The 24,384-nt window shown below is 39.7% G+C and overlaps 2 protein-coding genes across 3 annotated transcripts in view; one reads left to right on the top strand and one right to left on the bottom strand.

The window, feature by feature from the left end:
- The first annotated feature begins 3,859 nt into the window (after window positions 1-3,859).
- col9a1b (collagen, type IX, alpha 1b) lies at window positions 3,860-18,674 on the top strand. The gene is made up of 32 exons (XM_083922605.1): window positions 3,860-4,027; window positions 4,482-4,544; window positions 4,642-4,677; window positions 4,768-4,830; window positions 5,767-5,820; window positions 6,213-6,248; window positions 6,364-6,387; window positions 6,496-6,549; window positions 7,722-7,775; window positions 8,010-8,042; window positions 8,129-8,185; window positions 8,284-8,337; window positions 10,181-10,234; window positions 10,358-10,411; window positions 10,580-10,633; window positions 10,714-10,767; window positions 10,890-10,943; window positions 11,037-11,090; window positions 11,190-11,243; window positions 11,872-11,916; window positions 12,012-12,065; window positions 12,153-12,206; window positions 12,304-12,357; window positions 13,329-13,400; window positions 13,578-13,613; window positions 13,711-13,755; window positions 13,867-13,899; window positions 14,005-14,151; window positions 15,531-15,585; window positions 16,505-16,693; window positions 16,809-16,886; window positions 17,802-18,674. Exons 1-32 carry the CDS (start codon window positions 3,953-3,955, stop codon window positions 17,996-17,998), a joined length of 2,040 nt encoding a protein of 679 aa, XP_083778731.1. The 5' UTR covers window positions 3,860-3,952; the 3' UTR covers window positions 17,999-18,674.
- Window positions 18,675-19,100: 426 nt separating this feature from the next.
- LOC310953738 (uncharacterized protein) overlaps window positions 19,101-24,384 on the bottom strand; it is a 110,083-nt gene continuing 104,799 nt past the window's right edge. For both annotated transcript variants that reach the window (XM_083922876.1, XM_083922877.1), the window contains one exon: window positions 19,101-23,624. In XM_083922876.1, coding sequence (XP_083779002.1) covers window positions 23,524-23,624 — 101 coding nt within the window. In that variant the 3' untranslated portion in view covers window positions 19,101-23,523. The remainder of the gene's footprint in view (window positions 23,625-24,384) is intronic.

Raw genomic sequence — 24,384 nt, 5'->3', positions numbered from 1 at the left:
GTCGCAGTGGCTAACACTGATTAGCTCGGGGCATTACTGTGATTGCATAAAAACAGCTTTTCTTAACCACTATTACTGCTCAAAATAACACCAAACCTCTGCAGTAGCAAAGTAGTTAGCGAACCCAGGGTTTATCAAATAATAGTCAGAGTGTTTTTAGTGAATTTTCTGTTCAAGCAACAAGCATCCAATTCATACATTATTTCACTCAAGTCATACATCACAAGTACAGGACTACACTACAGACAAAACAGTAACAAGACATACCATACTAATATCAGAAATACCCAGACGGTCTTGGGAAAATTATTACATTATTATTACAATTATTACATAAACAGGTTAGAAGATTTAAAAAAAAAGGAGGAGGGCGGAGGGGGGGGGGGGGGGGATGCCAGATATGTTGGAGGAAACGGAAACTCATGTTCAAAATAGGAAATAAAACGCCGCCAGACCTTGGAGAATTTCTTGGTGTTGTCCTGTACATGTACATGCCCTGATGTTCCAATCTAAGGTGTGCCATCACCTCTTCTACCCCGTTTATGAGAAGGTGGTGTTACCTTTATCCAATTTAATAGGATCAATCTCCTAGCCAGCAGTGAAGTGTATGCTATTGCCTTCCTTTGAGAGATTGTTAGTTGAGCTTCCTGTGGTGCCACACTGAAGATGGTCATTTAAGGACCTGGCTCTACATTTTTTATTATGAATTAATGAGAATGTTCCAAGAAGTTTGGCCCAGAACTCTTTCAGTCTGGAACAAGACCAGAACTTGTGTCATAAGTCGGCCGGGACCTGTTTACAGCTAGGGCAAGTCGGATTGGCCCCCCGATACATTCTTGCTAGTTTGTCCTTTGATAGGTGAAGTCTGTGCAACATCTTGAACTGTATCAATCCGTGTCTCACACATACAGAAGAAGAGTGTATTAATTCCACCGCCCATCTCCAGTCAACATCCGATATGTTTCCGGAGTTCATTTAAAGAGTGTTTTGAAAATCTTACATACTGGCCCCAGTACCAGCTCCTCTCATAGTAAAGTCCATTCAAGTTAATCACCAAATGCAATCCAAAAGAAAGGTAGGTTGGTGGGAAGGTGTAGTGATACCTATCATATTACTGCAGAGGTTTGGTGTTATTTTGAGCAATATTAGAGGTTAAAAAAGACGCCTGCTTTAATGCCTTCACCATACTGCCATCAGTGTTAGCCATGTCAGGCTATTCCCAACTCTAATGGATTTCTCCGTTATTAGTTCATACAAGAAAAAACTGTCTCCATGTGCATGTGTCGGAAAAGACCATGGGATTACATCTTAAAGCATGTAAACACATTCTTGTAGAAACCCAAAATACAAATATGAACCTGAAAATATATAAAATATGTCCCCTTTAAGGATATACCTAAAGTCTTCCATGACATCTTACATTTACTTCTGTCTTTGTACCCTTAGGGTTTCATATTATGTCCCAGTTCCACATTGCTGAGCTGGCAAGAAGAGGCACTGTTAAAAAGGTTACAGGATCATCTCCTCGGCATGTTGCTTATCAAATAGGCCCAGTATTCAACTTCAGGATCAACACAAGGTAAGCTGCAGGGCGTTAACATGGAGTTGCATGAGTCAATCCTGACACCTAGTGGTTTGGCGTGTACAACACCATTTACCCTGTCCATGGTCCTGATCTGCAGCGTCATACTAAATATGAAATTTTACATGATGAAATGTATGATTGAAACCATTATAAACAGGGCAGTGGCGGATGATAGGCTACAATTTATGTTCAGTACACAGCAGAGCACCATAGACACAGTAGAGCACCATAGACATGATACATCCATACTGGGATACTAATAATGGGGTTTGATAATAGTCCATCCTTTATGTTTCAGATCAGCGTTTCCCTTGGGACTGCCTGAGGAGTTTGCATTTTTGGCTGTGCTGCGCATGAGTGGCAGCACCATCAATAAAAACTGGAATATCTGGCAAATGCAGGATGTGAACGGCAACGAGCAGCTGGCAGTCAGACTCAACGGGGAGTCTCAGTCTCTGGAGTTTACCTTCACTGCACTGGATACCGGGAGGCAGACTGTTGCCTTCAGCACCCTTGATTCTCTCTTCAATGATAAGTGGCACAAAGTCCTGCTACACGTCAGCAGTCGCTCTGTTACCCTTTTCGTGGACTGTGTCATGATTGGCTCCCAGAATATACCATTCAGACAAAAAGTCAGTCTGGATGGCTTCACGTTGATAGGAAAGCTCAAGGACAACCCAGTGGTGGCCATTCCGGTACGTCCACTGCAGCAGCTGAGTACAGTTTTTGCAACTAGTAAGAACTAGTATAAATCTATGATATTTTAGAATTCTATAAAGTAGGCCAATAAACTTTACTCACTTTCAGAGCCACACCCCAGCACTTCATCAGAGAGAGACTGCAGGAACACTACAACATTATTTGACAATATCCACTTTGTGCCACTTGATAACTTTATTCCTAATTCAAAAAAGAGAAAAGGGAGAAACATGTAGCCTTTTATATTAACTAAATGTACATGATGCCTGTGCATTCAAAATGTTTAAGCCGCATACAAAATGTATGATGAGCTCATAATATATAATGGATCATTAGAGCTTTCACCGATGTGATATGTTTTCTGACTAACATATCCTGACTTCATTATTTACCATTATTTAAATCGTCTTATCTTATTTTCATGAAAGCCTTGTGCCCCATTTGTGTGAACTTTTCTGAATGGTATTAGTAAGCAGTATAGGCGTATAGTGGCATTACAACATATATACACATATTACACATATTACTGCAGCAGTCATTATAGATAATGATACATGAACTGTAGTAGTTTCTATCTTGCCATGCAAACGTTTGGGGATTCCTATCTTTTCTCACCCGCCTGTTTGTTTTGTCTGTGACAATGTTCAGTAGTTAAAGTCTGCTGTGTCTCCATTCAGGCTTTACAGACACATATTTGGAATTTGTTGCTGGTTGCAGGTGCTGGTGAAGAATATAAGCTGTGCACTGGCTAAACCATCCAGCAGTACCACACCAGGCAACATGGTTTCCAAACATTAAGGCGCATGTTCACAATTACCACGACAACATATCCTAATATGAACTAATGTTTACGCGCTTTAGGGACATTATAACTTCTATACAACCATTTCAAGCCCATAGTATTAATAATAGGCTAACAAAACCGCCTGCTTTCTGCTTTTGTCCCTTTTTTTCAAAATTGGGGCTTAATTATTAATGGAAACAGCATCTTGCTCTTAGGACGCAGCGATGATATGTGGAGCTTTAACATCCCACGTGTTCAGGATTAGGACGCCACATTTTACATCTGGTATGTGTGATGATATTCTCCTAATGTATTATTTTCCTTCACGTATTTATCAAGTTTGAACTCCAGTCAATGCTGATTCACTGCGACGTGACGCGAGCCCGGACAGAGTCGTGTTATGACCTCCCAGCCGGGACATCGGTAAGAAATAAGATGAGCCTAAATTGCTTTTTATATTAGTTGGGGAAATAAAATCAAGTAGCATCCAAACGGTGTGCGTAAAAGCACCGTTGTTACCAATAATGTACCTTTGTGTTTGCCCAACCTGTCCCCATAGTCGTCCTCACAAGATATATTCGATATTTGACAGTGCACACTTAAATTTGGTCACATCTAAATTACAGTTTAAATAACCCGCTGACCCTCCCTATTGGTGGAGTTCGCGCCGTGGCACCTCCCCACGGTGCACCCCCTGCAAACAGTCCAATCCCTTCCTGTAACCACACGATTTATGAATATACATGAGCTCCTGATGGCTATGGGACCTCGGACATTCTAGATAGCTGAGGCGGATTCAGTTGGGTTGTTTTGTCGGGGGCTCCTTCAACCCAACAAATCCCAGAGAAAGGACTACTTTTGCCTTTCCTGCCCACGGGGAGATCATGGCTCGGGTCCCTAGCGTTAGAGGGTCACTTTTGGTTCTGCTTCTGCAGCTTGTCCTTATCTGCTCCGCACAAGTAAGACTTATTATGTTTCTTTCTCTCTCTCTCCTTGGTCTCTCTCTATTTGTCTCCGTAGACTGATGTGACAGAGGTGCAGGTAAGTGGTCTCCTGCCAATTAACAGGATCTGTTTTTCCTAGTTATGACGAGTTGCTGAGATTGTTTTATCTAGTGAATTTACTAGACAAAAGGGATGCGACTATTGCCTGTAGTGTCCTTTTTAAACTTTTCCTTTTGCAAAGTGCTACATAATGCTGGTGAATTGTGCAAATAGAAATAAGCTCTATAGGCTGTTAATGTATCCCAGAGACAGTCTTGTCTTCTAGCAACATACAATAAGAGGGTGCACCTGTTCTCATATTTCATAATGTCTGCTTAGCATGTACTATATAGTCAGTATAGGAAATGGCACACAATCATAAAGACATTCCAGCTGATATTTTATTTTTATATTATTATTATTTACTCAGAGGAGCCAAGGGCCTGCTGGACCTCCTGGACCTGCAGGTGTCCCAGGAATTGATGGCATTGCTGTAAGTGCTCTCAGTTCTGTAACATTGTCCATATCATGTCCCAAATACTTTTCCAATAGTGTGCTCACCTTAAATCACTGAATTTTTTTTGTTCCAGGGGGACAGGGGAGACGATGGCGAAGAGGGACTTCCTGTAATGATCACATATAATAAAACAAATAAAAATGCATTGCTTTTCATCATAGGGCTTTTCACTGAAATATGTGGAACCTTTGTTTTTTAGGGACCTGACGGAGATGCAGGTAAACCCGGCTCTTCGGGATTGCCTGGAATTCCTGGAAATGATGTAAGTACTCTTGGTTTTATATTTTATACATCTGCATCGTTGGCCGATAGGGTCAACATGCAACTCACAAGCGTGCACAAGGGTTGAACTACTAAGTGTGATCCTCCCACCACATACCGTAGGTGTGCACTTATTAGTCTTGTAGAGTGACCAATGAAATTTCAGATTTGGCAGGAGATTTTAGGGAAATGTGTACAAAAATGTGAGGAATTTATTAAACAGGAAGAACTCATTCAAATTTCCTTTGTAACAGGGTAAACCAGGCCCGAGTGTAATTAACTCTGCTCCCTAGAGTTTAAAGGAAGGTTGGGGAAACATCCAAACATAATACTGGTGCTGATGATTGACCGACAAAGAGGGGCTGTTGGTGAATTTAGTTCACCTTAAAGGCTTAGGTATTATGACATTATGATGCATTGCCTGTGCTTTTACGTGATGCATCTACCAGGGTCCTGAGAACAATAGCGGCTTTGTTGGCTGCCCGCTGTTGGTATCTCCTGTCGAGAATCCTCAAAACAGTGTGGAATGATTTCTCCCGGTGCTCTTGTTTGAAATGAGCCAGAGGAATGTTTCCCTCTGCTTGGTTTGCAGTCTGAGAGTTTTGCCCTCTGCCCTGGTGCTGACTTTTTCTGTGTGCCTGTGAAGTCGAATTCATTGACGTCATGACGTGCACAAACAGAGCTGCAGTGGAGTATATATGGAAACACTTTTGAGGAGGGAGTTGCAGTCCAGTTAATCCCACTTATGAATACATAGGGCTCCTCCCACTGGAGTATGATTATGTTATGATGATGTAAAACTGAATTTAAATACATTGGCAGGGTGGGAGGGGTGCAGTTAGGGTTGCATGCTGCATCATTTTAAAATATAAGGTGAATGTATATATAGGCACTTTGTTCTGATGTATTAGTTAAGCATGATGTCTCTCCCCTGCAGGGTTTGACTGGCCCTATTGGAGATCATGGGCCCGACGGTCCCCTCGGACAGAAAGTGAGTGACTAATGAGCCTTTGTTTTTCCTGCTTCAGTCAGAGAAATGGTGCCAAGCTGCTGTCCAGCGTTTTTGGCATTGCAGCAAGAGCCGCTGTGCATAAACCAATTCCTCGTGACAAATGAGACCTAATCCTGCAAGTCTCCTTGTATAATCTCCGTGGGGAACGAAGCCCCAACATCAGTCCTCATTAAGCCAAACATTGCTGGGTCAAGTGTGCCTGGTGCAGTCATGTGATGAACTGGAGGAATGTTAACTTGAACATTATGCAGGCTCATACAGCTCAGTTTTATCTAAACACAATGTTTTAGTATTTGTTCAGTCCATTTATATTACATTACAGGAAGTCGCTCCTCGCCATCTTCTTCAATGTATTAATCTTTGTTCTTTAGGGCGAACCTGGAAAATCTGGACCTCGTGGAGCAGCTGTGAGTAGTATTTCCTCCCTGCACCTGTCAGTCCAAGGATCAGATCAACCATGACAATATGGAATTTACATTTTATTATTGTTATTCTCGTGTCATATTGTATGTCTCTCTTTAGGGTGTTGGGCCAGATGGACCCCCCGTAAGTAATGTCTTCATGCTCCACACTTATCGCACAGTTTCTAGTGAAATTTGGTGGTATTTGTCAAAAATGTTTGTATATTAATTAATTGAAATATGACTTGAACAGGGACCCCCTGGGCCTGGAGGACTTCCAGGTGAAGTGGGAAAAGTTGGACCACATGTAAGTAAAGATTACTACTCTCATTTCAAAAAGGGCTAGAGGCTAGATGCATGAGCACTAAGGCAGTGGTATGCTGCCACTGGTCAAGGACACAACACACTGTATGTGTTTATCTTAGTTCCTGTAGGTGATTGGCATTGGCATTATTAAAACCTGTCTATAATTTGATTGACTCTGGACAGCAATATTAACTGTAGTGTCAATAAAGTGAAGGGCAGCCCCTGAAACCTCACAAATATAAAACACATTTGTTCACACAAAGAAGAAACACACACACACACACGCACACACACACACACACACACACACACACACACACACACACACACACACACACACACACACACACACACACACACACACACACACACACACACACACACACACACACACACACACACACACACACACACACACACACACACACACAGACTGTGTGCATTGCATACTGATTATATAATCAATCAAACAGTACTTTATTTTACCAATTTGACTTTTAAACATTTGAGAATAGGTGGGTTCCGCATTTGTTTTTATCACACATTCAAAGACAATTTCAGAAATTGATTTATGGCCAGAAAATCAATACAACATATATATAATATTCAACATTTCATCTGACGAAATTCTTGCCTCTAGGTATTTTTTATTGGTTCTTTACAACCCAGAATTATATAAGTGTTCCATTATGTAAATATTTCAATTTTGCCCTTTGGCTAATTGGCTAGCTTACATTTGATTTTAAAGCCGTGATTTTAGATAAACAGTCAGGGTTGCAATCTGGGTTTAGCTCCTAATGTTTCATAGTACATTTAAGTTAGCATCACCTTTTTTTATTATACATGTAATTATGGATTTTTTAAAAGTAAACATAGCCACTGAGGGCATTGATATACCAAAACAATAATATTTAAGTTCATATACTGTATATATACAGTGTATACTGTATATCAAAATTATAATGGCGAAAGAGCTTACATTAAGAATTTAGATTAATTGCTACTGTATTTTCATACTTTCCAATCCTAAAATGCTAGAACTAGCAGAGTGTATAATTCACAGTGAAGCAAAGAAAAGCTTTGTCTATGCTAGGACTCCTAATGCCACAATGGAGAGCCCAGTGCATTTATTCTCTTTGTGTAGTTTTTGACATAATTTATGTCTTTCTACAGGGGTCCATGGGAGTGAGAGGGCCACAGGGACCTCGTGGGCCAACAGGGCCCAGAGTAAGTGACACAAATTTGCAAAATATTACATTTGTCTTTATATTTCACAAGGGAAGGGACGTGATGCAGACACAAATTGAATTTGGCCTTGTTAGCGTAACTCCCACTGCATGCTTTTCATTCTCAGTGATTTACAAGCTCCTTAGATCCATCATGATGCTGATGAATCACAATATATGTAATATATTGTATAATATAACAGTGTTAACTTGTATTTTCTTTTCTTATTTTCAGGGTGCAGCTGGAATGCAAGGCAGTGCCGACCTGGTAAAGCTTGGAGATTACAAATGAGATTTATTTATTAATTGTCAGGAATATTGTCTGACTTTTTTTTTTTTGCTGTATATATTTAGTGTCCAAACTCTTGTCCACCTGGGACCTCTGGACATCCTGGCCTTCCTGGCATGAAGGTGAGGAGAACAGCTGAAGTGTTTTGTGTCATACTAAAATCACGTTAGAGATACTGCGTGTCAAATCAGTGCTCCTTTTATTCTCTCTATGTTTCAAGGGCCACAAAGGTGTTAAAGGTGAAGCAGGAGAACCTGGGAAACAAGGCCACAAGGTAAAATATGTTACATTTGGAAAACAAAATCCTCATTTGTAAACACAAAGCAAAGTATTTCTAGTCATATACAGTAAAATGGCTTAACCATCAACAAAGTTAAATTATGGTCACATAAAACTGCATAAATAGTTACTAAAATCTGAATTACCCTCCACAGCTGTCAAACATGCCACAACATTCCACATCAGAAACAAATTATGCATGACTTAAACATGAAAAAGGGATTCCTGGCACCTTTGAGACAAGTATTATTTGTGCTGCTCTATTTCAAGCAGAAGTGATACATGCCTGTGTGTAATGCCTCTGACTCCTTGTAATGCATGGAGGATGATTTATTTGAAATGATGTTCAAGCACAACTACCCTCCCTCTGTAATGGTGTCTATGCACTATATAAATGGAAATGAGTCTGGGCCTATCTCCCTTTATCACCCCATGCCAGGATATGATTTACTGCCAGTCTGCGCTCTGTCCCTAACAATGATTTTCTCCTTCACTGAAAGTTTCATGTGAGGGGCCTTCTACTTGTTTTCCACTTTCAAATTCACAAATATAAAGATGTTAACTGCTAACAGCATCACACAACCAGACATGAGTGTGTATAAGCTCATGATATTGAATAAGAATATTAAAGGGGACATGGTATGCTAATTTTCGGGGTCTTACTTGCATTTTGGGTTTCTACTTGAACACTTGAAATTGTTTACATGCTTTAATGTTACAAAAATATATTATGTTTCTCATGCTGTCTGGCTGAATATACCTGTATTCACCCTCTATGTGAAACACTCCGTTTTAGCGCCTGTCTCTTTAACACCGCCAAAAAAAGCCCAGTCGGATCTGATTGGGCAGTGCTTCAGCATATGCACTCTTGGCGTCTATGCAACATTATTACAGCCGGGGAATGACTGTAACAGCGCTGTAGCAGCATGTTCTATCTATATACGTATAGTATAGTTGTGACATCACAACCGTACAAAAGTCCTGACGGCTCGTTTAGAGGCACAATTTCTGATTACAGGCTCTCAGGATTGAGCGTTTTGATGCTTTCACGGTATTTATATAGCAACTTAACCTGCTTTACAATCAAGAAAGACATGAAACTCTCAATTTTTACAATAGGAAACCTTTAAAATATAAAATGAGTCTGTATTTGAAAAATTGTTCCATGGTATAATAATTATATTGTGTGATATATTGTGTGAAATAATGAGTCCATATAACAATATTATTAAAATCTTTGACAATAATCAAAGATGGGAAGAGTTCTTTTAGCCTTTTTCTTTTTTTAATGAAACCATAAGACAATTATTTGAATGATTCTACCGTCTGGCTGACTTAGACTTTCATCTTCCTCTTTTTGGAGAATGTGGAGCAGACAATCTACCAGAATTAAGAATTTTTTGGTGGTGTTAACAGATGCGGACCTGCCTCATTGCATTCCTTTTTGCTTGTTGCGTAATATTTGATAAGCAGCCATGTGTCATTTACTTGGCTCAATGGCCAGTTCTAATGCACATAATTAAGAGAAGAAATGGCCTTTTTAATGACAGAAAATGTTCCCCTTTCTATCTTAGAAGATATGCCTCCTCAGGTCTACCACGGAGTCAGCATATCAATTATTTGTAATTTGCAAAGCATAGGGATGGTAATTTGGAGCTAATTTGTCTGCTTTTGCCGCCTTGCAATCGATTAAAACGTGGGTATTAAACACATTTCAGAAAGGCTGCCTCATTTTCTAATTAACACAGTTGATAGGAGCAGCCTCTGCTGCTCAGCGTTTCATCTGATTGATTTTCTGCTGCTTTTCTGCTAATGTTTGTTCTCTTTCGTTCACTCAGGGTGAGGAGGGAGACCAGGGAGGTCCAGGGGAGGTCGGATCCCAAGGACCAACGGTTAGATACCATATTTATTATAGGATATTAGAGTCTTTAAAGTTACGGTTTGTTCATTACTGTGTCAGATTTTCCTTCTTTCTGTTCGCTGAGGCAGCCGTTTGTATGTGTTTGCTATTGCAGGGTCCTCAGGGAGTTCGTGGAGCCATGGGAATGATTGGCCCCAAGGGAGAGCTGGTAAGTATTCCTATGATTTTTAAGCCCATGGTAGGCCTACCTTTCATATACGTCAAATTCTTCCCGAATTACTCGAGGAATCAAGGTGAAGTCAATAAATAGATGTGTATTAAAATGTTTATTATCTAAAAAGATTATAAAACCAATGCTAATATTGTTCTCTGACAGGGAGCTCGAGGTCTTGACGGAGATCCAGGTCCCCAGGGTGTTGCAGGGGCAACTGTAAGTTTCTTCCCACATTACAATTGCTTTTATATTTGCAACAAATATGAGTAGCGTATGATTCAGTTTCATTATTTCAGGGAGATCGAGGCCAGAGAGGCGTGATGGGCGAGCTCGGGCCTAAAGGTGAAACAGTAAGTAGACGCCGCTAATAACATTGACATTTTCAAATGTAGAAATGAAACACTGAATTACTGAAAACTGTTTGAACAGTTTTAACAAAGGGAACTGAATGTACTGTTGCTTTATGGTGCAGGGTGTTCTAGGGTCGAGAGGAATCACAGGTCTTCCAGGTCCCAAGGGAGAAGCTGTGAGTGTCTGATCGATGAAGATGAGTAAAGCTTTAATGTTCAAACACATTGTCTTCAAACAGCTCATTTCATCTTGTGCTTTTTATCACCAGGGCTTGCCAGGTGTGGACGGTCGAGAGGGTATCCCTGGGATGCCAGGAGGAAAGGTAGAGCATCATTTCTACTACTTTATTTATAGAGCGGTTTCTAATATTTAAATGTATGGAGAGGTATTAGCTTCATTATTTCACTTTGTTTCCCTGCAGGGTGGCATCGGGAAGTCAGGCGTTCCTGGAGAGGTCGGACTTCAGGGGCTTCCTGTGAGTATGACCTTTGACCTCCCCCAGACTGATTGGATGCACCTGAGTAAACTCTCGAAGGAGCAGCTCATGCGTGCTGCAGTACAATCCTCATCATCTCCGCATCTGTATTGCAGTAAAAAGCGAAGCAACATTCACAATGTTTTAATATCTTGTATCGGTCGACATTTCATTAAATAATATTGAATTCCAACCCTCTATGAGATTATACACACACAGCAGGCTATTCTGTGAGCCAGTAATCACTGTCTTCCTCCGGCAGAAAAGTGGGGGTAAAGTTTTTTCCAGCTTACTAATCTGTGATTAGTCTTATGAAAGGTACTAATGAGAATCAGTTGGCAAACATGAGCAGCCCGCCTGTGGCAACATTAAGAACGATTTTGAAGGCGTAAAAGTCATCCCCTGATTTAAATATCCAGATCACTTTTATCACATTAGGCTCAAACCAAATGACTTTTTTTTCCCCCATTAAGCCCTCTTTATGCTCCAGTGTTTCTTACAGCAGGGTGTATTTTCTTTTAGGAGTGACACTTCCCGCTAGAAATATTTCTCCTTTGTTATAAGAAATTGTTCTTCTTGTTATTGTTGCAACTCATCAAGACGTGTTCTATATTTTCTTTTTTTTTAGGGTTTGCCCGGTTCACCTGGACCAAAAGGCTTGGGTGGATCCAAGGTTAGTTATTAAATCTTATCAGTGGTTTCTTGCATTCATTTTTCTTTCTTAAATTGTCAAAATTTGGAAATCAACCTTGGTTTGTTTCTGTACAGGGAGACGCGGGTCAAGGAGGCCTCCCCGGAACAATGGGATCTGCTGGCAAAGCAGTAAGTATGAGCAGCAAATGTTGAAAAAAATCGTATTTTTTTGTCACCTCTTTTGCGTCACTGTGTCATTTTCCTGTCACACCTCAGGGCGAGCGCGGGGAACAGGGCGAAGTGGGACCTATTGGACCTATTGGTGAATCTGTGAGTAATTTTTCTAGGCTACTTGAATTTCTATTTGATTTTGTTTTGTATATATAATCATTATAACTTTCTGATCATTTTCTCTTCTTTCCTACAGGGAGCTATTGGAGAGAAAGGCCCTCTAGGGTCAGCCGGCAAGCCAGGTGCCAGGGTAAGTTATAAACACTATTTGACTAAAATTAGATTTTAACTGATTGATTTTGATTTAAATTTATATCTTTTATCCATGTCTTTATTTTGAAAATTTTAGGCATTATGAATACCTTAGCAGCCAAGTATGCAAAACCCTGTACATACACTTTTGCAGTTTACTCAAGTACTGTACTTTAGAACAATTTGGAGGTATTTGTACTTTATTTAGGTATTTGCATTTTATGCTACATTATGCTTTACTCCGCAAACATTTTGGAAGCTGATCTAGTACTTTCTACTCTATTACATTTATTTGACAACATCAGTTACTATGCAGATTCAGGTTATTAATACACAATATAAACCAACTAAGAAATTATAATGTATTCATATCATTATTAGCTAGCTAGCTAGTTAGCTAACTATTTTACATACTAGGGTAGCTTAATCAATAATAACAGTGATGACATGAATGCATCACTAATAATAATCCAATGTATATACATTTGATATGGGTCATTCAGAATAATGATTACTTTTACTTTTGATACTTTAAGTACATTTTGATGCTAACACGTTTGTACTTTTACTTCAGACACATTTTGAACTGCACGTTTGATACTTTGAATGAACGAAGCCTCACACTGTATCATCCTGGCTGTTGTTTCACTGGAATGTCTCAGAGAATAGACTGAGGCTGTATCCCACATGAGGTCTACTTTCACAGTAAGGGGAGACTAGCGGTGGGCTGAATGAGCTCTCTGTTCTCCTGGCATTCCTCAGACAGTCAGTCAGTGATCAAAGGTGGAATGGCACACAAAAACATGCCAGAGAGAGTAGCAGTGAGTTGTTTTACTATAACTATTAAAATTTTAGCAATTTCATTTCAGCCATGGTAACAGGTGTTGTATGCTGCCAGATCTCAACATACATTTTATAACCCTGCTTCGATGTTTCTTCTCATCAGATGTGCATGTTTCTTTGTTATAGGGACCCAAAGGTGACCCTGGCCTTCCTGGACTCCCTGGTCCTTCTGGTCTGCCTGGCGTGAAGGGAGAGAGGGTAAGACAAAAACGCGGTCCTATTCAGCTTTAGGACAATTGTCTTAAACAGTAAGAGAGAAAGTGACGCTCAACAACAAACAGCTGATCAGCTCCCTCTAGTGTAGACAAATAGAAAACATTCACAATACTGTCACGATCATTTAGCTGGTTAACGCGTTTATGTCGGTTATTACAGGGAGAACGTGGAGAAGCAGGACCCAAAGGAGAGCAGGTATGATATCCTTATACTAAATATTAATCATCTCTTAATAGTAATTATGCATTGAAAATAGAAGTGAATAAATCATTCATAGACTGTATTTTCATAGGGAGCACAAGGTGATGAGGGGAACCCTGGAGACAAAGGAGATCTTGTATGTTGTTACACCGACACTATTCATTTGACTATTCAGCAATTCAGTTTAGAAGATAATCTCACCAGAGTATTGTCCTTTCCATCCTCTGTGTTTTTATAAATGGTGTAGGGTGAGGCAGGAGAGTCTGGAGCTAAAGGAGAGGTGAGTTCAGACTGATTATTTTAACCTGGTATCTCTGTATTTTCCTTAACGGTTGAGCATGTGCTGCAGTTTTGTTGCATTTTTCTGATCTTATTTTCTGTTAAGGTTGGTAACCCCGGTGAGGCTGGCAAACGAGGTCCTGAGGGAAGTCGAGGCCAGCCTGGAATCGAGGGGCCACCTGGCACACCTGGACCGCGGGGCATGCAGGGGAACAGGGGTCCAACTGGAGTCAGAGGGTCCCAGGGCCCTGCGGTAGGTCCAAGACAAAACATTTCAAGGAAAACATGTGAATATCTGTGCAGCAGTAACCAAGTGGGGTAGACAAATTAATAATTTGATCATCTCATTTAAATTGTGATTTGAAGTGATTTGATCATATTCTTTAGTCGTTATTTGTTTTTTCGAGCGATAGACCTTCCCAACTCAAGGGGCGGCAACAACACATGCATTTCAAAATATCACTGCACGCAATTGGATAGCATTACGATCAAACACGAACAAACAAAGCAACTAACAAGGTGATGACTTTGACAGCGCAGCACTGTCGTCATCGGTTACGCCCACCCATTTGATTGGTGAGTTGAGATTTTCTGACATAGTTAATAGTTAATGAGCTCCAACGGTGCGTGCCCAGGCGTATCTGTCCTGTTAAATCCTCTTTTTTCTCAACTGATATCTAATTTTAAATAACAACCTCCCTGTGTCCTGTACAGGGATCAGTTCATGTTTTACTTTTAAACAAAGTCTCAGATCCACTTTTAATCAACCAAAAGTATATGCTCGATATACGTATCTTCCCAACTCAGGTAAAACAAGTACTATACTTAGTGCATTAGAAATATATTTTAAGTATATTAAAGTTATTACAAGTATACTTTAACTTGTTGTGCTTAATTTAAAATAGAATCCACAAGTGCTTTTAAAAAGGCATTAAAGGTTGAATATGGCGAATGAGCAGAACATCGCCATCTAGTGTCTCAAGATCGTAGTCGCAACAACAAAAAATACTTCCAGGAGTGGGGGTTACCAGGTTCGTTGCCGAGTGTGTCAAGCAATCAGCCTGCGCCATGTCAAGTGATGAATCATACAGGGTAACGACTAATTTCCACTAATTAATTCATTTTACAAACAGTATTTAACGTTAGCCAGTCTTCAACTGGAAGTCTTTCTTTGAGTGGTGTGTAAAACCTGGATACAGACCAGTAGCGTAAAGGGGACCGGAGTGTTTGAGCCTGTTTGAACCCCTTCACCCTCGCAAATCGCACCAATAAAACAAGTATTGCAGACGAGTTTGACTGACAGTTATCTTTAGCCGTTACCGTTACAGCTAAGTAAACATGAAAGTAGCTTACTGATCAAGGAGAAACGTAGCCATTGGAGCCTCAATATTGTGCAGCTGCAGGGAATACATCACACTACATACACCAGATGCTCTAAAGATGTTTTTTTCACTACAGTACAAATGGTTTGATAATCCTAAGAATAGTAGAATTGTCTCCACTCAAAGAGGTGGAGGCAATTCTTTCAAAACAGGAAGTATGCTGTCGACTTGATAGTAGTACTGTGGAGTCTTGTCATGAATGTTTTAGAAACTCTCATGAAATCTATTAAGTAATCTTTTTTCGTTCCAGGGTAAAGAGCCGAGCGATCAGCACATCAAACAAGTTTGTATGCGAGTCATGCAAGGTAAGAACTGTTAGGCCTTTGACCCCATTTATCATTCCCTTGTGCCTCATTTCACAACTTTAATCTTTCCCAGAATGCCTCATTACACAACCACACACGGAGCCGCCCCTCCGTTGTCTCATTGATCTGGGCGGATGCTGAATACTCTAAAGTTCAAAAAGGGACGGTCTCATAACCAGAACATGAAATAAGCTTCAGTCTTTGTTTATTTGATGGATGAAAGATCCCCCCTTTCCAAGCTTTAGAAATGCTCCTCTGAAGTCACAACCTCTGTTCTCTTCATTCTGCTGCTCTACGTCTCCTACACTCATGATTTTTTTATACCCCCATGTGCTGAAAAATTAATTTCACCTCCAGCAAACCTGCTCTCCTCTGCTCCAGGCAAAGAGTCTGCCTGGAAAGGAAATCTTTAAAAAAAAGAGTAGTAAAGCAGATGCTGCATGAATTTTCATCAGGAGCCGGAAAACTGGAATCTCAAGTGCAAAATACCGTGCAGCAAGGAGCCACCGGAGATTAATATTAGATTCTTTGCATCATGAACATAAATTCCCTGTCACTGATTGCCTGAAATAAAGAGTATTATCTCCGTTTTGCTCAATTTACTGAGGTTCAATAGAAAAAGGTTGAGAAACAGGAAGAGCTCGAGGGATGTCGTGACCATAGTTTCACCTCACTCTGCTTCATTCTAACTCACATACAAGAGCCGATGGACCATCTCCTCCATGAGAGTTGCTCTGGGCTTTCAGAAATGAGCATTCTTATACTACTGCATGATTTATAAAAAAAGTGTTATGTATTAACGTCTCTTGATAACTGTCAGCTACAACTGTTTAGAAACATTCAATGTCTTATTGCCAGTTATGCACCTGTTATTAAATTGATTTAGGTTCATCGTCTTCTTTCTGTTGTGCTCCAACAGAGCAGTTGGCTCAGTTAGCTGCAAGTTTAAGGAGACCAGAGTCTGGCGTAGCTGGTTTACCTGGAAAACCTGGACCTCCAGGGCAACCGGGGCCTCCAGGAGACAATGGCTTCCCTGGGCAGGGTGGGGCAAGAGGCCTTCCAGGACTCAAAGGGCCACCAGGACCTATTGGAATGAAAGGACCCAAAGGTAATGCATGTTTGCCTGGTGATGTTGGTAGGGATGATGCAAGATAATTATACTACAATAAAACAGAATGACATGTTTGCACATGCACATCTTTAATGCAAAATAAATGTTACAGGTGAATTGGGAGATAGAGGCTCCAGAGGGCCCACTGCACGGGGACCTAAAGGTCAGCCAGGGCCTCCCGGACTTCCTGGTGAGTACCTTTTGCCTTTTAAATGTATTTTATCTAAAAGGTCCATCTTAAAACAATACTAACAATCTCATATGTTCGTTTTGGAGTTGGTACGGGACATGAAGAATGATTGCATTAACAACAAACTATTTTAATGTATAAAAGGGCGCAAATGTAGCATGAAACACATGTAGTTTTGTGCTTTCATATAAAATTATGACAACAATTGGTGACATCCTTAAGTACTGTTGCATCATGGGAGTTGTTGTCTTCATCACCATTGCCGTCATTGTGGTCAGCTTCTCCTGGTTAGGATTCCTTCAGTGTTTATTGTTCAGGAGGTTTTACCAAGAGCCCAGTTATCCACAGAGGTCTCCTACCCTCCAAAACAAATGAACCAGGTGATGAAAAGCAGTTAAAACACGGAATAAAGCAGTCTCACGTTTCTTGGGCACCCAGTAGCTCACCTGGTGGAGTGGACGCCTGGGTTTGACGTATAGTTAAAATATAGAGTAAAAAGTTACTTAATTTTTTTTTTTATGGTAAAAAATGAGGCTCAAAGCTGGATAAAAAGTCGATTGAAACTTATATAAATAAAACTATAAACAATAGCTTCTGGCAGACAACCATAACGCTCAACCATGCACAAAAGGGCTTTGACACCATTGACAGGCGAGCTTGAATAAAATTTGATTTCTCTGGATTTCAACATTGTTGTAAACATTTGGGATAGTGTACAATAATGTACAATGTAAAGCACACAACTGAACAAAAATATATATATATCATAGGTCTTGTCATTTTTAGACATTTTAATGTGAAAAAGTTGCATATACATATAAGATAGACTTGAAAAACTGTGAATGATTCGGATTCTGAATGTATCTTTATAAATCTAGCAACTGGCATCCTAATTTTGGAATTTTGTCATCACAGGTGAGCCAGGCAAACCCGGCTACGGTCAGGATGGTCGGGACGGGCAGAGGGGACCACCTGGCGTTCATGGACAGCCCGGTGTACCAGGGCCTCCCGGTTCGGCTGGTCCCAATGGTTACTGTGACCCGTCGGCGTGCAACCTCCAGGCAGGGGCCGCCCACCAGTCACTGGATGTGAAGGGACCGGCAGGAAACTAAGAGCCACTCTGGCAGAGACAGAAAGACTGTTCGATTAGCTCCCTGAGCACACAGCGTTTTTCACACTTTCTTTCAAGGGGCTGCGGTGGGTATGGTGCCTTCCATCCATTAACCTCTTGTCCTGTGAGCATGTTTTGTACCAGCCACATCTCCGTCAGAAGGAGGACGTTTATTTGGTGCTGCAAAAAAATCTGGTGTTTTTCTACCTGCAAGATGTTTTGATATTTTCAGGAACGTGCGCTCACATTTCTGAGACGATATGAAATGACCACAAAGGTTTGTTTATCCCACTCTCCTTGTAGTTCTGCTCCTTTTACACCCATTTACAGTGTGTTCTTACATACAAGCTCCTCCACGTTCTCACAAATAATCACCCAAAGCAACCCAGGATAAGGAGTTTGTTTGGTGTAAGTGCCTTTTTTCAAACGGATTTGTTCTGTATGTGCTAATGTACCAAAGATAAACCTGCTGAAACTCCTTTTTTATATAAACTTCTACATGTCTGACTGTCTTCAACCCTGCTGTTCAAAAATAAACAGGAGAGAGGATGAAAATGTCATCAGGTCACACCGACTTCAGTTTGTTGAAAATGTTGTAAATCTGTAAAAACAAAAATGTTTAAATTGTGGTTAATTATATTTCCTACAAAACAAACTGATGTGAGATTTTGCCTCATTGTACAGAATGACAACAGAGTGCAGTCGTGCATATATGGAAATATATCTTATAGCTATGAGGGAGACCCTCATTAATGTTACAAATAAAACAACACATGAAGTGTTTAATTTATTCTGTATACTGGTATCATTTTGTGATTTGTGACAACTGCAGGTGCTCAAATTCCCATCTTCTCTGAGGACTTTATGGATGCATGGTTTACATTTTTTCATTTACATTTGCATGACAACAAGATCATGTGACGTGATTGAATCCTCCAGCTTTAAATGGACCTTAAAGGGGCAGTTCACCCCAAAATAAAAAAATACTAGCTGTTAACACTAGCTCATGTTAAACAATAACTTCAATTCAACACACATATTTATCGTAAAATGTAACCCCATCTGTGTCGGTGCCCAAAAAGACAATACAAGAACACAAGAAATAAAGCATTGAATAACATTTATTGCACACGTGTAGGGCAGGTGCCATTATCAGTTTAAGTAAAAGATGCTGCAAAGAAGTGTGAAATATAACCTCTGATAACTGGTAACCACATACACACTAGATCATCTTCCACAACAGGAGCATCACTGCCCCTATTCCAGAGTCCAGTCAGTCGATTCTGATTATACTGATGTCAACATCCAGGACTCTCGATTTCTACAAACACATGGGGTTTCAATTCCTTTTTTTTTTCCGTAAAAAGGCAAAAGTTTGTTTTGTGATCCCCACCCAAAATAGCTAATCACATAGACATGGTAAACCAAGACTGAGGTAGATATTCAACGGAACAAAGACTTTCAAAAACCCACATTAAAGTCCCACAGCACGATATGAGCTTATAGAGGAGCAGAGAGGAGTTACAGTGAGAGCAGCAGGCGGACATTTTTAATCTGAGGGACCGTGCTGAGAGCCTGATCCACATTCCCCTCATTACAAGCTTATTTACAAGATTAGATTATATGTGGCAACAAGATCAACTTACATTAATGTAAAAAAAAAAAGCATAATGAAATATGTGGATGTATAAATGTGAATGTGAATTTTTCATTATTTGACTTAAGAGGTATAACAGCATTTGATTTGAAGGACACCTCCATCCTTTGAGTTTTCTTTCATCTGACAGTACCACTTAAAATAAATGGATTTTGACTCAGAGTGATGTAAAAATGGCTGGCGCTAAGTTGCTAGTGAAGTGGGCTGTGACAGCAGCAGCCATTGTGTGTCCTCCCTAGTGATCATACTGTTTAGCTAAATTGAAGTCACAAACCGGCACACATTAATATCAATTCAAGCTAAATTCATTATTTGCATATCAGTACACCAAAAATGTTCAGATCGCATTAGTTTACTGATACGGCCTCATTTGAATTTGGTCAAGGTCGGCGTTATTGTCTCCATGGGGGAAAAGATTCAAACAGATATGAAAATGAGTGTGATAAAACTTTTGTCAAGTAAACTTTCTTTATATAGCCCAATATCACAAATCACAAACTTGCCTCCGGGCAGGGCCTTTACAATCTGCACAGCATACAACCCTCTGTCCTTTCAAACCCTTGCTTTGGAAAAAGGAAAACTTCCCCCTAAATCAAGCCCCTTTAACAGGGAAAAATTGGAAAGAACTTCCTAAAGAGCAACTGAGGAGGGATCCCTCTCCCAGGACAGACAGACGTGCAATAGATTTTGTGTGTACAGAATTATAGACCAACATAATAAGATGACAATACATATGACAAAATTACACACAGAATATGAATATATATGTATGAAAAAGACAGAAGCCAAAGGAGGATTTTATGTCGCCTATAACCCATAGAAAGATTGTTTTCCATTCACATCACAGGCAGTGAGAAAATAAATACAATGTCCAGCAGGGGGCTCTTTCAACTCACAAATGAAGTCAGTAGCCGGTATTTGATTCAAGACCCACTCACACTGTTGAAATTTAGCAGAGATAAAACCAAGCCTGCATGCTGAGAAGAAATATATCTTTAAAAAAAATGCTCTGCAGCTTCACACTATGATGTGTTATAATTCAAATGTGTAAGAGAAGCTTGATGACTTTCTATGATGTGAGGCATGAAGGAAAAAGTGTCAAAATGATGAAACACAGAAAGAACGGAGTTCTTATAACGCACAAATGTCAGATACTCCCACATAACTTTTCAAACATTAATCACAGCAGGATACTTAAAAGTAAAATTAAAGCCTTTGAGTCATACTCTCATTAAACAGCGCTCAGAGTTTAGGACTGAGGAAAGTAACATGCACTACAAGCCAATTATCCTTTTCTTCTGCATTTAAAAGTCCATTGTTTAGTGTGATTATAAAGTTTGGTATACTTTATGGATGAAGAGTGCAATTCCCTTTAAAAAAAAAAAAGTCAAATGGGCATTAATTTAAAGATCCCATATTATGTTCTTTTTCAGATTCATACTTCTATTTTGGATTTCTACTAGAACATGCTTGCATGCTTTAGAGTTCAAAAAACACATTATTTTTCTCATACTGTCCAAATATACTTTTGTATATTCACCCTCTGTCTGAAACGCTCCATTTTCGCGCCTATCTCTTTAAGTCTCCCACTCCTGAAAAAGCCCAGTCTGCCCTGATTGGTCAGCCTTTCCAGCTCTTCCCCAACCTCAAATCATCATTGCAGCTGGGGAATGACAAACGCCACTTTAGCTGCACTTACGTATAAACGTATATATACATATATATAGTATAGCTGTGACATCACAAACGTACAGAAGTCCTGGAGGGTCGTTTAAAGGCACAGTTTACTGAATATGGGCTGTGTGCATTTCTCCGTGGATTGATTGTTTTGATATTTTCACAGTATTTATATAGCACTCGACCTGCTTTATAATCTAGGAATCTTACTTTTTACAATATGGGACTTTTAAATCTTTTGAAGAAGTTTTGTAAATGTTCAGTGATTGTAAGAACTATTTCCTTACACGCACATTTCCATAATATCATATGGCCTGTTCAGGTGAAGTTGACTCAAAAACCTTCTGAAATGAGTTGAGAACATTAAATTGGCTCTAAAACCTTTTATAACAAATAAATAAATCCAAACTCCAGTCTTATGACACCCCAAAACCAGACAATACATAGTGACACAGTGCTGGTCAGTGAGTGAAAAACCAGGATGTTGAGAAACAAGAAAGTTCAAGTACATTCATGAGTATACAGTATGTTTCACCCAAAATAAAAAAAGTCTGAAGTTGTAGTGTAGTAGTCCGATTTCCTTTGTGTGGCTGAAAATCCAAAATATACAAATAAACCAGAGGAATCATCATACACAACACTATGTAAACAGTAAATATTAATAATCATCATCTCAGACACACACACACACACACACACACACGCGCGCACAGGCACAGACTCACGCACACGTACACACACACACACACACGCACACGCACACGCACAGGCACAGACACACGCACACGTACACGTACACACACGCACACGCACACGCACACGTACACACACACACACACACACACACACACACACACACACACACACACACACACACACACACACACACACACACACACACACACACACACACACACACACACAGATAACACAAGTGAGAACCTTAATGTTTCATTACAATGACAACTTGCTTATGTAATTATATTGTCAGGTCCCATTATAAGCCCCATTAGACAGGAAGAAAGAAAAGAAAGAACAAAATCACCCATTCAACTTATTTACAGATTAAACTAACAGTAAAGGTAAATGTGAGGTCACTTCACACTCATTAAACATACACAACATTTAAAGTACATTCTTCAAATCTGCCCTTGATGTATGTGTCTTAAAAATACAGTAGCTTCAGACAAACAGTATGAGTTGTAGGTTTTTGTACTACAATGGATTTGGCGCTCAGTACCGACACATAACTTACAGAAAATGGGAAGACGTCTTTATCAAGGGTTATACTGCAGATTCATTTAAAAAAATGATTATCATGCACAATGTAAATGTGTCACGAGTGATAATTCCATAACACAAAGCTCTCAGTAATCAAGAAATGTATTAATCCAACTTCTAGGACTAACATTACTGATTATCCATGCTACATTCACTACAGTTATTATTACCATCTTTAAATAAATTCTTTAAGAACACACTTAAAATAAATTATTTGCTTATCAGACACATCTGCTGCGCTTCGGTTGCAAAAGGAGCTTCAAAAATCTGTTATTTTCTCACACCTCTCACACACACACACACCGTACACACACACACACACACACACACACACACACACACACACACACACACACACACACACACACACACACACACACACACACACACACAAACACACACACAGACACACACAGACACACACACACACACACACACACACACACACACAAACACACATACATACAAACGTGAGATGTATCTCCTGCTTATCTGAATAAGAACAGAAGAGTGAAAAGGCATGCCCGTTCAGGAGGCAAACAAATAACTAAAATTGTGTTCTCAGGAAAGACTGAACGTGATGAAACAAAGTCATTTCATGGTCTTAAAATACATAATGATAGGTGACAAGGAATGCATTACATCACAGTAGGGGATGTGAAAACAAGAAATACCTTAATAGTACAGCATTGCAAAAAAAACCTTAAAATCCATTCAAAACAACCAACTACAACGGAAATCCTGACTGCATCCAAATGTTATTGTAAAGTGAACAAAAGAGGTCAGTTGTGAGTCTGTCCGATAAACCAGAGCTGAGGCCGTCCTTCTCCTGCTCTGTGGCCACAGTGCTAAGCTCAGAGCCGGGCGCCTGTATACGACGCAAGCCCACTGTTTGAACCGCTCTGCAGGGCTCACAGGGATGGAAGGAGACAGTCACTGGGGTCACATGTCCCAGGAGGTCCACGGGGCCCAGGAGAGCCAGGAGGGCCCTGAGAAGTGATCCCAGGAGGGCCTTGACAGAGAATTAGACATTATTAATCCATGCGGTGGGATTCACTTTATTATCGTTCAAAGACATACTGTATGGAAATACACAGTGATATATAAATGGTTTCAGTACAAAAGATATTTGACCGATGAATCAGGTTGACAAATCGGTCGATATTAGCTAATTGCAGAAATATCGGATAAGTAACAACAAATATTGTTGTTTATTAACTTTTAGGAGTAAATGTGTTGTAACAATATTATTGTATATTTTTGAGTTCAAACTATTTAGTTGATTAATCAATTTGTTGATCAACAGACATTTTGGAAAAATGTATCATTTAAGTGTCAAATATTTGCTGCTTCCAGCCTCTCAAATGAGAATATCTTTGAGTTTTGGACTGTTGGGCTCTCAGAACTTTAATGTGCATACTTCAATTTTTTTTTTTGACATTTATTAAACTAAATGATATAAAACAAAACTGAGAGATTAATCTGTATTGGAAATAGGGGTTAGCTGCCACCTTTGGATAGTTTTATCATATTACAACATGGTTTTGTTAATAATTCAGAGAAAACTAATTACAACAAAATCTAATTAAAGTATATATATATATATATATATATATATATATATATATATATGGAACACAGTAAATTGCAGTGAACATCAATAAATAATCAACAGACACCTATCATATTCAAATTTTGAGCATTCTAATTGAAGCAATTCTTACCTTTCTGGCATTTACGCACTTTCTTTTGTAATCTTAAAATGCTTCTAA

The sequence above is a fragment of the Echiichthys vipera genome (genome assembly GCF_963691815.1).
Source record: "Echiichthys vipera genome assembly, chromosome: 11".
Classification (NCBI taxonomy): Eukaryota; Metazoa; Chordata; class Actinopteri; order Perciformes; family Trachinidae; genus Echiichthys; species Echiichthys vipera.
The sequence above is the reverse complement of the archived record's forward strand: the minus strand, read 5'-3'. Positions and strand labels throughout refer to the sequence as shown.

Bases quoted from the DNA above. Each gene is read 5' to 3' on its own strand.
- col9a1b (XM_083922605.1), top strand. From the start codon at position 3,953: ATGGCTCGGGTCCCTAGCGTTAGAGGGTCACTTTTGGTTCTGCTTCTG. The intron at 6,550-7,721 runs GTAAGTAAAGAT...GTCTTTCTACAG, and splicing joins TGGGAAAAGTTGGACCACAT to GGGTCCATGGGAGTGAGAGG. The intron at 13,614-13,710 runs GTATGATATCCT...GTATTTTCATAG, and splicing joins CAGGACCCAAAGGAGAGCAG to GGAGCACAAGGTGATGAGGG.